General features: G+C 30.4%; 2 protein-coding genes across 2 annotated transcripts; one reads left to right on the top strand and one right to left on the bottom strand.

Moving 5' to 3' along the window:
* The first annotated feature begins 5,620 nt into the window (after nucleotides 1-5,620).
* LOC119683618 (MOXD1 homolog 1) lies at nucleotides 5,621-14,088 on the top strand. The gene is made up of 12 exons (XM_038097403.1): nucleotides 5,621-5,635; nucleotides 8,535-8,684; nucleotides 11,222-11,413; nucleotides 11,477-11,589; nucleotides 12,102-12,295; nucleotides 12,355-12,456; nucleotides 12,538-12,701; nucleotides 12,766-12,981; nucleotides 13,110-13,312; nucleotides 13,372-13,472; nucleotides 13,544-13,710; nucleotides 13,769-14,088. The coding sequence occupies exons 1-12, from the start codon at nucleotides 5,621-5,623 to the stop codon at nucleotides 13,949-13,951; spliced, it is 1,800 nt and encodes a 599-aa protein (XP_037953331.1). The 3' UTR covers nucleotides 13,952-14,088.
* Nucleotides 10,051-10,843, bottom strand: LOC119686208 (DNA replication inhibitor plutonium). Its single transcript, XM_038100719.1, has 3 exons — nucleotides 10,487-10,843; nucleotides 10,218-10,418; nucleotides 10,051-10,138 (listed from the first exon to the last, which is right to left on the bottom strand). Exons 1-3 carry the CDS (start codon nucleotides 10,752-10,754, stop codon nucleotides 10,104-10,106), a joined length of 504 nt encoding a protein of 167 aa, XP_037956647.1. The 5' UTR covers nucleotides 10,755-10,843; the 3' UTR covers nucleotides 10,051-10,103.
* Nucleotides 14,089-14,198: the final 110 nt, after the last annotated feature.

Below are 14,198 nucleotides of genomic sequence, written 5' to 3'. Positions count from 1 at the left end.
TCCATGGGGGTCATTAATTCAAACGAAAAGGATTATAAACATACAATTTTAATACTCTTCGCCCAAAGCTCAAGAGAAAGTATATTAAGTTTGAAAAGATGTTTTTAATAATATTCAAAAGTTATTGGAGACCCTCTCTATATTAGATTTATTTATAACTATCTCGCTGGAGTTAAACATTTAAATTATATATATATATAGTGTAATATAATAAAATAAAAGCTTTACAGAAAAGTTTCTTCATTATCATTAAAGGTATTTTATTAAAGTTACGTATTATAATCTTTTACTTAAGATATATTCTTCTTATACGTAGAAGTGATATAGTGTAATTTTTTTTTATCTTTTATTTTTGAGAACTAACATGTATCTGAACTGTTTTTTTCTCTCTCTATAGAAAACATATCTAAACTGTTTTTTCCCTCTTTATAGAGAAGATAGGGATTTAAAGTTATGTTTTCAGTGAAAGAGGTTCTGCTGTCATTATCATTTCAGGACGTACTTTTATTGTCAATATTAACTCGCTGTGAACGATGAGTTATATTGACCCATTAGAATTTAACTGCGATTGCCGCAAATTGTCTTGAGAATTTCATAGTGTACGATCAATAAGCAGTACTTACTTTGTCGCAGTTTTCTGCAGATCCATTCTTCACTTGACCGCTGCCGCTGCCACTATTAATTGCTTATTTTTTAAAAGCCTTTGTTTAAGTATAAATGTATTTTCTCGGTAATCTTTTTGGAAACATGACTACCTATAAATGGATAAGGCAAAATCAATAAATATTTTGACTTTGTTAGTTTTAAGATTTGAGGCAATCGCTATTTTATCTAAATAAAGCCTGCTTTAAAATTATTTATAAATATTTATTTACTCTAATTTACTCTTATTTACTCATATCTGTAATATATCACTCACATACTATATTCATATATGTATTTTGCTCTCTTAAGCTGTTGTGTGCGGAAGTTCTTGTATTTACTAGCGTACTAGTAGAGCTTCTGTTTAAGTCTTATTGATTTTAAAGCCAGTTACCAATGCATCCAGGTATTTCATTTTGCATTGCATGTCAATAACTGTTTATTGTCGCATAAGGCACATTCGTATGCAGAAATAAACTGTAAAATTTAAATTCTAGAGTTGCTTTGTGAAGATCAGTCCTTTTTCGCATTTGCAAACTTTACTCATAATATAGTCTAGAAGTATGTTTTCATTCAATGTGTTTTAAATATGTTGGTAAAATGCTATCAATGAACCGATAGCGATATCTTCCTGTATTCCAGCACCAGTGGGCAGAAATACTGTATTTTACTGTTCAATGGTGCTAATAAAGCTGTCGGCGACTAGCGGTCTAGAACTAATAACTAGCGATTGTTCGTATTTCTTTCTAAAACTTCTTTATATGGCCCTTCTATATAGGATATCCATTCTATGTTTTATTTTACTGAAAGTGAAAGTAGAAAATCATAACAAACAAATTAATAATTCATGGTATAGTCAAATGGGACAAAAAAATGAAAACACTGAAAGTGGAATAAATATATCCTGCTTAAAAGTTACTACAGTAGTTACATATTACTCTTTACACCCTTGAAAATATTCTTTATTAAGATGCTAATACTGTGCAACACCTGTAATCTGGAATATACTTAAATGAAAATGAACAAAACTGATCAGTTCAATTTCATATTATCATTTAAATCAATATATATTAAATGCAAGTCAAAAAAAATTGTCAATCATTACACATAATTTAGAATAAAAACTGGAGTATATTTCAATTGATAAATAAATTTATACACGAGTATTTATATGAGTAGACTTAAAGCAGAAGATAATCATAGTATTAGATATAATCATTTTAAATAGATAATAATCTTTCAGTACAAAATGGGACATCCCACTCACCCACTAAGATAATAATTTACAAATCTTCAACTTCTTCTCCCATAAATCAAACGCAAAGTTTTTTTTTTGGTTGAGTAAAGTAATTAAAGAGGTTTTTCAAACAGTAGTGAACAACAACAACAAAAATTTTTTTTATATTATTTTAATTAATTGAATTTTTGGGTGACCATACAGCTGTTTCGTGTATTGCTAAATACCCATCATTAGTGGTCTTGGAAATAATTCTTGTATTTAATTATTTGTAAATAATTTTTTGAGACTGCAAGTACCAGTAATCGAACTCGGGTCTTGCTAAATTAAGTGAAGTGAAAAAAAAATTTATACAAAACTGAAAACGAATAAATACAAATTTATTGACTTCACGTAGCGGATTAAATTATTTCACAAGTGCGAAAGTATCACTAAGGAAATTAATTTGTCTTAAAAAATATAAACATAAAAATTTGGTTTTAAAAGTTTTTATTTTCAACATTTCAACTTTTGGGTCAGTGAAACTTTACAAAGTCCTTAACGTTTCAACTTCTTCCTCTTTTGTGTTTATTTACACACGCATAAAAGTCGAAATTACGAAGCCATCGTAAGATTTTCTTAATTTAAGGAAGCCCAACAGCTGCAGCAACGAATGCTGCTAAAATGCTTAATTCGTAATGAGTTAAGTAAATAATTTTACTAGTTTGCCCCGAAAAGAAAAAATAAACAATTGCCTTAATTATTATTTAATTTTTTGAATAGCTTTCGTTGTTATTTCTCGTTTAAGCCACCTGCGAATTCCTTAAACATAAACAATGCAAATTTAAGTTCCTTTAAACTTTTTCTAAAGGATTTTGTTGTGGCTTGACAGTGCTTAGTTCCACATTTTGAACTCATCGGAAAATATTTTATATACAGGCAACTCTTTTTTGCCTGCCTGGCCTTCGCACACATGAGGAAAGGATATGTGTATGTTTAAAAAACTTATATATAGTACATAGTACGGAATTTTTTTAATACGTTTAAATTATAAATAGGATAAAGGATAAAAAAGGGTCTTTTTTTTGTGTTTGGTTTTAGTACGCAATATTTTACAGAGTAGGGTTAGTTGAAAGATTCACATAGAAATGATAATATAATCGGTAACAAACTGTGCACTTTGCTTTCACATTCTAAACACTTACTAAAAATCCGTTCCTTTGAAAAATAAAAACCTTCTTTGACCTTAAAGTAAAATATTTGCTTTAAGGTCAAAGAACTTGAAATAACAAAATATATTAACAATAAATTTATAATAGATATGCGTGCAAGTATAGCGTAGGACAGAATTTCAAGGAATCGATTATATGCATATTATACACACAATACTTAAACCTCGCGCAACTATAGTTCTAAGAGAAGCATCAAGATACAACACCATCTTGTAAGTTATATATGTGATTTGATGAAGGACGATGTCATATGTTAAAATTCATTAAAACTGTTATTGAATATAAACAATTTTTTTATAGTAAATATAAATTTTAGTTTTGTTTACTGCTTAGTGATATGAAGGCAAGTCAATAAGTTTGTAAGTAAACCATTTTTTATTTTTTGCTTCATTTTTATTTCTTAACATACTAGTAGTATATTTTCCGATAGATACATATAGTATAATCTTACGAACCTTCAACCCTTGCAATTCACTACCAATTTTTAACTATTTTTAACTATTCATCAATTTTGAAACAGTCACAGAAAGCTTTAAGTGACGAATATGTTCCATAGATAATAAAGAATTGTAAATGCTTTACTAAGACTGTACCCCTGTTGACATCCACTCATAGTTACAGTTTAAATACTGTTACTGTTAAACTTATATAACCTTAAAGTCTTTAAATCTAATAAAATATCAATGTATATACTTCGACATTGGTTGATAACAGTTGTATCTTTTAACATTTTTAAATATACAAATATACATAAATATATAACCAAAATCAATTACTAAAAAAATGATTACTCTGATAACAGTTAAATTTCACTGATTAAAGTATAATTAAATAAGGTCCATGTACGTTACATTGCTTTTTCTCTACCCTATTCCATATTTCATACTGCGTTTCATAAATTAAAGAATAAAGACCATTCAGAAGCTTTTAAATCAACAAATTGAGATATTCACTTCTTCAGTTTGGCAAATTATTAGATTAGGAAAATTACGAAAATGAAAATATGACTGTCATTTCCACATAAATTTGACATTTTTTTATTTGCAGCAAATATGCGGTGCTTTTCTTTTCAGTAGAAAAAAATTCAATTATGTAGATTGTGGAGTCTGATATGTTGATGACATTACTTGTATAATTTATAACATTCATGACACATATTTTAATAAATAAACAGCAACATCATCCAAAGGACATGTCGCACACCACAGAAGATAAATAGTGACTGACACTTTCCTACGCAAATTATCATGAAGTTTTAATTCGTATTTGGTTATTTTGATGAATTGAAGCTATAACTTTTTGCCACTTTATAACTTTAACTGATGACTCCATATGTGTATAAATAATGGAAACCTATTAAAGTAACGATATTTATTTACACAAGTACAAACAGAAGCCCACACAGATCGACCAAATTTCCTTCGAATAAGAGGACATAAAATATGTATCTTAGAACATATGAACTCAAAATGCTGGAACACGTAGATATTTCGATAGTGCATATAGATAGATGTACACACTGGAGTTTTAGTCATAATTTATAAGATAAAAGTACACACTTAAATTCCTTGCTAATATCCTCGGGCAATATGTTTTTAGATAAATTTCATTTGCATTCGCTATTTTGGCTCCAATAAATTGAACAAATTTTTAAGCGAAAAATAAATAAAAGCATTAAAATTCCTTCATGAATTGTGATTTAAATAATTTTCAACGCTGTAAAAAAAGATATCATTAATAACGCTGTTGACATGTTCTTTTCAGAAAGAAATTTAAGTTTGCTTCCAAGATAAAGCACTTACCGCACTATCACTTATAGGAAAATCCAAAAATATTTCTAATGCTAAAAGGACGTACATTAAAGAAAGTACCACAAAGGATAATATTTGAAAAATTTAACATAGCTTAAATTTAACATAGCTTGTGACGTTCAACATTTGAAACATGGTTTCAACTGTTAATTATTTATAATTTATTTATCGTGTAGTGTTATTAAGTAAACGAATATGTAATTGATTTTATTTTAACACATCAAAAAACTAACAAATAATAAGGTTAGGAATTGGAATAAACAGGGTACTAGCTCCCAATGAAGTGGACCATGATCGATCTTTTGTGCTGCAACAGACCCTAACCAAACAGAAGACATTCCGCCTTCCGGAATGAATGTCGGTCGTTGAGGATTTCCTAATGTCAGAAGGGGAGAGTAGTTCTCGTCCCAGTGACCTCCTCCTGGCCCAGATCAAGGCTGGGCAGTCACAAAGAATATGACTGGAACTCTCCTCTGCTTCTAAGTAGAGTCGACAATCTATCTCTTCAGACAGACCCATTTTGTCCATGGTGAACCGTTCAATATCCCACCAGCAACCTCAACTCTGTTCTGCTGAAGACAGATACTTTACCATAACTGTAGGAATGAACCAGCTCTTTAGCCTGACGGTTACCTGGAATGTCGAACAGTAGCGACTTCTCTCGGCTGAAAACCATTTATTAATCAGAGACCTAGTTGTCGACCAATTTAATTCGCAATATGTTTCCCGATCCCGTAAGACTGTTGACAGACTCATTACCATTGATTACTCTGTGAACAGGTACCCAGCAAATCATCACTTTGTTTTTGCTTGCCAGATGCTGCAGCGTATCATAACAGTCTAATAGAAGCTGTAAGGAAAACTTCCACGAGGAAATAATAAAGTAACTCTTTACTATTTAATGTAACAAATCATTTTTTACATTGGAAGATACAGGAGGCTATTATTAAGTTGATGAATTTTAGAGTAACCACATGCGTCCAATCATTATTTTTTCACGTAGGTTAGTGAAGACATAATTAGCAAAATTCATATCAGTTATGGAAGTTTTATATCGAAATGACTTACTGGTTAACATAATATTTCTTTGTTTTAATAAGAGTAGTTATTTGTATTTACAAAACTGTCATTTGAAATTCTAATAGGTTAGGTTAGATTAAAGTATTTTAAGATTAAAGTTTTTACATGCAAATACCAACATTTAAGTCTTCTTTATCTTCCTTAAAATAGAAAAAAAGAAAAATCGAAAAGACTTAAACACTTACTTCATTATACGACGACTCAATCAGTCATTTAATTATTACTCAGCCGAAATACAAATTCAAAGCGAGCAACAGTACACCAAAATTAAAGATTGTATAATATTACATGCATTTTTTCAGATACTTGCTACGGTCACGCCCTTCTTTCGCCCTTATAAAAACTGAAACACAATTATTTTGTACCAATTAGTCTAATGAAATTTAATGTAATTACCTTTTCAAGCACTTCGAATGAATTTCAGTTTTATTAATCAAACCAAAGAATGAACGAAAACATAGAAAACCATTAGAAGGATTTCACTCCTATTTCAAGATATTGACTGCTTTTTTATATATCTTTTATATTCTGTTTGAATGTTACTTATATTTATTCACTTGTTGAAACTTGATTTTAAGTTGGGTGGAGTTTTTTTTGGTGTGATTATATAGATAATTAAACCGAGGTTTCTTATAAAAAATATAATTGATGTACTTAGTGTATCATTTAAAAGTATAAATTAAATAGTTTCGAAATATTTTAAAAAAAATTTTTCAAGAAAACTTACTTTCTTACTAATTTGCCCATAATAATCTGTTACGGAATTTCGACCTTTCGCAGCATGTCTGCCCAGGCGCCTCTGTTGCGTGCGCGCCTTCTCCAGTCTCGTACATCAAGTCCTGTTAGTGCTCCCTCAACTTGATCACTCCACCAGAGACACGGTCTACCACTACGTCTTCTTCCATCAACTACTGCTTCATACACCTCTTTTGCTGGAGCATCTTCATCCATTCTCACGACATGACCTAGCCAGCGAAGCCGCTAAATGTTAATTCGTTGAATTATATCAATGTCGTGGTTCATTCGTGTTCGGTAATCGTCGCCTATTCGTAAAGGACCAAAGATCTTACGAAGAACTTTTCTGTCGAACACTCTCAGCACTGTTTCATCGGTCTGCGAAGCGTCCATATTTCTGCGCCATACAGAAGCACAGGAAGGATGAGTGACATATAGAGCGTAAGTTTCGTTTATTGAGAGAGATCTACATCTCAATTGCCTACTGAACCCATAGTAGCATCATTAGCAACGGTGATTCTTCGTCTGATCTCCAGGCTGACATCATTGATGTTCATTACGGCGGTGTCAAGGTAGATGAAATCCTTGACAGATTCTTCAAGAAAAAATAACAATTAAAAAAGCAACTCTTATTAGTTTTATTTATTTCTATATAAACTAATAAGTTTTTTATGTTTCATATAAGATTAGAACTATTTTCTAATAAATAACAATGCATTATATTAATTATATTGCAGTTATTATTGAATTGAGCAAAAAAAGTTGAAATAAACTCTCCAGGCAATTAATTCTTACATTTTTACTAAAACAATCATTCCAAGTATACACAGAAGCAAATCAGAGGTATCGAGGTTAATATCTGTCTTTACAGGGAACTGGACGGCATGGAGCTAGATTTGGCCTACCCTGTGGTATCTCCTGTAATGCGTGTCTATCAGCTCTCAAAGAAAGGACACCAAAACACCTAATGTGTCTATGTCCAGGTTTGGACAGAACTAGGCTTAAGTTTCTGGGGGCTTAAGTTTCTGGCCAGATTCTTGTCTTTATAAATGCATCTGGCTGGTTCTAGATTGACCTTCTCTCTACTACCCACTATTACAAGGTTTTGTGGATTCAAAATGACTTTTTTAGCTAATTGAGGAGGACTCATTTCTCCCTCCACCATAACTAACAAACTAACTATCATTCCAAGTGAAGGTCACAGTTATTTAACTTTAATGCAATGAATTAAATATTTTTAAAAGAGGATTTACTTATTCGTCTAAGCAATAGGAAATCAATATATGATTCAATATTAAAAATATATGTTTCCTAAATATTTTTTCTTGTTTTGTATTGTTAAACTCAACAACAAAAGTAATTTACTGATGTGTTTTTGGCATAAAATTACGATTTAATTGCGAAAATAGCATTTCTTAGCACTCAAATGGAAATTACTTTCTTGGTGAATAATTCTGATTAAGATAATTATACAAGAATTTGAGCACTATAAGGATAATATTATGGGCAACAAAATAGTATATACCTAAGAGCATATAACTCAAAGTGTAATGAGATACATGAGTCCTGACAACTTCCAAGTAATTAACTTTGTTTTTTAAACTAAAAGTAAGAAAAATATATAACTTTTTTACGTATGCATAGAACGCATTATATACATAAGTATATGTAAATATAAATTTAAAGTTAGTTGGAAATTGTTAGAAATTATTTTATAAAAATATCGCTGGAAATTCACTATCACTTGTGAAGCCATTATATATTATGTTACTGCTTATTGATATAGAGTTTTTATTTATTTTTTGTATTTTTTTCTAGGACTGCCATGGTACTTCTAACAATGCTGCTCCGATTCAGGACGACACACAAAATTACAATGCAATCGATGGTTTCCAAAATGCGACGCACACACAAGTAGAATTTTCAAGGCAAATAGAAACTTGTGATCCATACGATATTCCTTTAAGTGTATGTAGAAAAAGAATAAACTTATGTAATAACTTATCATAGAATTATGTTTATAATAATTATTAAATAATTAGTAATTAATAGTAAATAAAATCAGATGACCTGATTGTAATGTATATATGATATAGCACTGACATTACTTCCTCCAAACAAATTTTTCCACTTAATCATTTAAGGTAGGGCTGTCCAGACCAGATGCGATCGTGGGCCAATACCAATCACTGTACAGATTTGAGGGTCGCAAAAACAAATACATACGTTTATAGATAACTGTTATAATGTAAAAATTAGTTTTATTAATTTATCAGTACACCAAAAGAAAATTCGCGTAATTGTAGTGGTTTAAAATCATGTAGACCAAGACCCGTGCTTTGGACAGCCCTTATTTAAGGCAAACAATATATAAACTTTGACAAGCTTTCAAAATGGTCACATAAATAATTTATTTTTATGTTAATTTGATATTTTTTTCTATATTAGTCAATGTAAAAAACATTTTCAAGAACTACTAACAAACAATATTAAACGATCGAATTATGAACACACCTGTCTCCTTGTCAGCGACCAATACTCATATCTGAAGTCTGAATACAGGACTTTTTAAGCATGGTTGGGAAATTTTTTTATCTTGTCTATAAAAAATAATTTGAAAAATTTGAAAGGAAGAATGAATGTCAGATGAACGGTATATAGCTATTAAATGTCCGACACGTAATAGCGGGCATAAAACTGGCTAAACGATTAGCTGACCTATACCATGCTTCACGTAAGAAATAAGAAGAAGGAAGAAATAAAGAAATAAATACGGAAGAATACGGAAGAAATAAAATAGAACAGCTTCCACCCACCAAAAAAATACATTTAATTTAAACTTGATTTGCTCTGTCTATGTTATTTACCAATCTTCAGACTACCATCGGAAAAATGTTTGTACAAACAGCACATCTAATGCTAAGAGTACCTTATAAATCGATTAGTAATAATCTCACAAAAAATATTTATTTAACTGTTACAATAAATAAACACAATACTCCCAAAATGGCTGCGAAGATCGGACCCAGATGTTTATAAAACTAATATGTTTTCTGGAACTAATAAAGTGCGTCCAAAAAGGTTAATGAGTTGCAAATCATTTAGTTATTGATGAGTATATAATATTAGTGTTTTATAGTATATAAAATCGATTTTATTAAAAATTTCTTAACACACAGTGTTTACATACATTACTGGTTACATTAACATTAAAGGATATATGTCGACTGCACAATTTTAATATTAGTTACATAAAACAAAAAATAAAATATAAGTAAATAATATATAAAAAAGTTCCATATACTTTTATAATAAAAAAAAATTAAATAAAATAAAAATTAAAAAACAATTTGTTAAAATTAAAACTTATGCATTTAAAAATTTATTCTAATTGAAAGTCATGGCTTCATTGACTTGCAAACCTGAAAGTAGATTAAAAATCAATTAAAACAAAATCGCTATAAAAAATATTTAGAAAAAAATTAATTATTTAAATATTACCATGCACTGTTGTCAAATCATCGTGCTTATGAGTAAAAGTCTTGAATAATGCAATGAGATCATGGTTCTTGAGCATTTTCGCGACCATTAGGGCTGGCAACATAGACGTTGAATTAAAATCATCATAACTTCGATATTTTAATAATTCTAGCACTAAAGTTTTGTTGCGGGAGTATGTAGCTAAAGTTAATGCATTTTGTCCTTTAATTAAATAATATCAAATTAACTAATATATCATAAGATTGATTGTGTATATAAATACACTTTACCCATGCTATTTATAACTTGAATATCAGCACCCGCTTGCAGCAACATTTTGGCGCAGACTAAGCTACCCAGATAACAAGCCTTCAACAAAGGCGTATTGCTATATTCATCCAGTACATCCAGCTGAACGGGGTTATTTCTAGCTACATTACAGAATGCTTGCAAACCTAATAAGTCATTTTTTGCAACCATATCGTGCGGTGAATTCTGCCTATGGAGAAAAGATGCTTCTTTGTGAATCTTCTGAAAATCTATTAATGAACGATTCATTTTAAAAAAAATATAAAACAAAAATATAACTTTTATGAAAATTTCTGTATCTTGTGCTTTCGTTAAGCGCGTTTAACACTTAGTGCCGTTAGATACAAGGGTTACCAGGGCGTACTATTTACTTTAAATTTATTATAACGTTGCATTAATCAATAATACTTTTTTTATATATTTGCATATAATATAGTTATTTCACAACAAAAATCACGCCATTCTGGTTCCGAAACAGTATCTTACTTTAGACTTTGAAAACTGAAGGCTTACGGATACGTTTGGTCTTCATACATAGGCTAACTAATCATATAATTATTTCAGTGTGTTATTTTATATTTACGACCATATATGTATATATGGTCGATGACTTATATTTACGATGACTTTTATCGCAGACTAAACAATATATAATAATATATATATAATATATAATAATTCGATTTCTCAATGAAATATACTTTTGTACTCTTTAGAGTGATACGATCAAAGTACTGTGGTCATTTGGTGACACAGATCCCATTCATGGCAACCTCAAGGGACATGCCCAAAATCGTGGTTGGAAGTCGTTACATCTGCTTGGGCCAATGTTTCGAAAAAGTGTAAGTCCTACTTTAACACAGCGTAGCCATGCCGATGTACATAAATGGGATGTAACGGTGCAAAATGTGAGTAAGCGGCATTAATGAAAACTAGGTTCAAAAGATATAAAATTAATTTTTTTTTAACAGGTAACCATTGATGAGTCGATGGACACGCTCTATTGGTGTAAAATAATACGTGCACCAATATTAACCGAAAAACATCACATTATTGGGTATGAAGCATTACTCACGAGAGAAAGGTAAGCCACGATTAAAAATTTCTTATTTATGCGTTTCACTGGATTTTGTATTATTAACGTAAATAATAGTAAAATATTTATGGGATCATTGTATGCATTTACATAAAAAATTTATTTAAAACCCAATAAGACCATTTCCATAAGAGTTGGTGTTATTGACAGTTCATGAATTGAAGAAAGAATGAGATTTATCTTCATTTAATTATCAATTGCAGCAAAACATAAAAAAATGCTGCAACTGTGAATTCTGTTTATGCGAAGGAATGTTTTGACGATTTCCAATCAATTTATAAAAACTAGCAATTTTTTGCCTTACCAAGAGACTCGAAAGTCAGCATGTGGCTATACACATTGCGAATCAGAATAAATTACAGTTGACAACAGGATACCTCTTGTGTCAACTGCAGTATTTTTTCTAAATTTTTCTTATCTAATCTCAAACAATATACATATACGTATATGCAAATATGTCTATATGTAATATATTTATTTATGAATGTATTCTTTTACAGTTCCAAAGCACAGCCAATGGTACATCACATGACACTTTTCGAATGTTCAACGAGATCATATCCAGGATCTGATCCATTGTCTTGGGACGTGTGGGCAAAAAGCGCAGGAGCTGTATGTAACAGTAATTTATTGACACCACGTGATTGGGATGCATGTATAACTCCAATAGCTGTATGGTCCATCGGCTCAACTGGTGAGTATTACTAGTAGTTGAAGATATATAATTCATAATATATAATCTAATATTTGTAGGACAATTCTTACCACCACATGTTGGTATACCTTTTGGAGGACAAAAGGGTGGTAAATATTATATGCTGGAAATACATTATGATAATCCGAATGCAGTAAAATGTAAGCATACCTATACATTTAAATAAATTTAAATTTCTCACTTAATTGCTATTTTAACTTCATATATTTTAATTTTGCCAGTTTCCGATCATTCCGGTTTTAGAATTCATTATTCACGACATCTACGAAAGAACGATGGTGGAATTATGATATCAGGAGTTTCAGTTTCCGATACTCAACTCATACCACCCGGTCAAAAACTCTATAGAAATATTGGCATCTGTGGGCCATCCTGTTCAAATGTGGTACGTACATAGTCAGCATACGTAAATATAAATAATATAATTTATAAACTTACGTTTTTACTAGATGTTTCCGGATGATGGAATAAAAATTGTTTCTGGTGCCTTACATTCTCATCGGGCTGGACGTAAAATGGCATTAAGGCATGTGCGCGCTGGCAAAGAACTGGACCGAATTATTGAAGATGACAATTATGACTTTAATTTTCAACAAGTCCGACAGTTAGAAAACGAGACTGTGGTTCTTCCGGGCGATTATATTATCACGGATTGTGCTTACGAGGTGAGCTGTAAAACTTAACACTACTACACAACTTTTGATTTTATCTGTGGTATATTATTGTTTTAATTAACATTAAATTACATTTTACACTTTTTTCTGAATATTTATTTTTCTTTTTAATTTAAAAGACCACAAACCGTAAGGTTCCCACATTCGGTGGCTATTCGACAAAGCAAGAAATGTGTTTGTCATTTATAACCTATTATCCCAAAATCGACTTAGCTGGCTGTTATAGTATGACCCCGGTGAGAGAATTCTTCGAAACTTTTGGCGTGTATCAATTTTACTCATTAAATATGACTGATGTGGAGAACCTATTTCTATATAACGGGTAAAATGTTTTACTTTCTTTCAAGTACACTGACATTATATATTTATATATATTTGCAGCAATGTGCTTGACTATATACCAAATTCAATATATGATAAACCGAAAAAGAATCGTTCGTATATGTCCGAAGAAGAATTGCTTTATGAGGATTCATTATTAAGTGAGTATTTTCTTAAGCAGATTATATAACTTTATATGAAAAAAACTAATGAGCTGTGTTTTATTTTTTAGATAAACTCATCATATCAGATCCTGTAGAATTTCATGACCGTACATTTCTTGCGCACTTGAAGCAATTACCTTGGTCAGAACCACTTTTCACAAAACGCGTTGAACAGGGCATGATTATGGGTAAACATATGACATTCTGCCGCATTTCTAATGAATCGGTGTCCATTGTACGTATTTACATTTACAAACACAGTTTCTTTAATTTAAAAAATTATTTTCTTCCAGCCTTCAGAAATCATACGCTATCCAAACTTTACAAATTATGTAAAACCACCAAGCCTGTGCCCATATCACATATTGATGGACAGTGCCCCGTTAAGTTCAGATGCAACCACAATTTCAAATCGTCTTTGGAATCAGTATATACTTTACTTATTTTTAATCCTAGTCTCTAAAAACTGCTCGTAAAATTAGTAAAACATAAAATTTTGAAGAACTTTTACAAAAAGTTATTCAAATTTACATTGTAATGCCGAATTTCTTTAAGTATATTTAAAAAAAAAAAGTTGTTAATCTTCAGCTAAAGTATATAAAAATATTAATTCATAAAAAAATTTGAAAAATACATTTTTTACTACAATTTAGGCTATCGTCAAAACCGTGTAGTCATAAAATTTAAGCTATACAAATACGTATTTCAATTAATTAGTTATTA

The sequence above is a fragment of the Teleopsis dalmanni genome, chromosome 2 (genome assembly GCF_002237135.1).
Source record: "Teleopsis dalmanni isolate 2A chromosome 2, ASM223713v2, whole genome shotgun sequence".
Taxonomy (NCBI): Eukaryota; Metazoa; Arthropoda; class Insecta; order Diptera; family Diopsidae; genus Teleopsis; species Teleopsis dalmanni.
The sequence above is the reverse complement of the archived record's forward strand: the minus strand, read 5'-3'. Positions and strand labels throughout refer to the sequence as shown.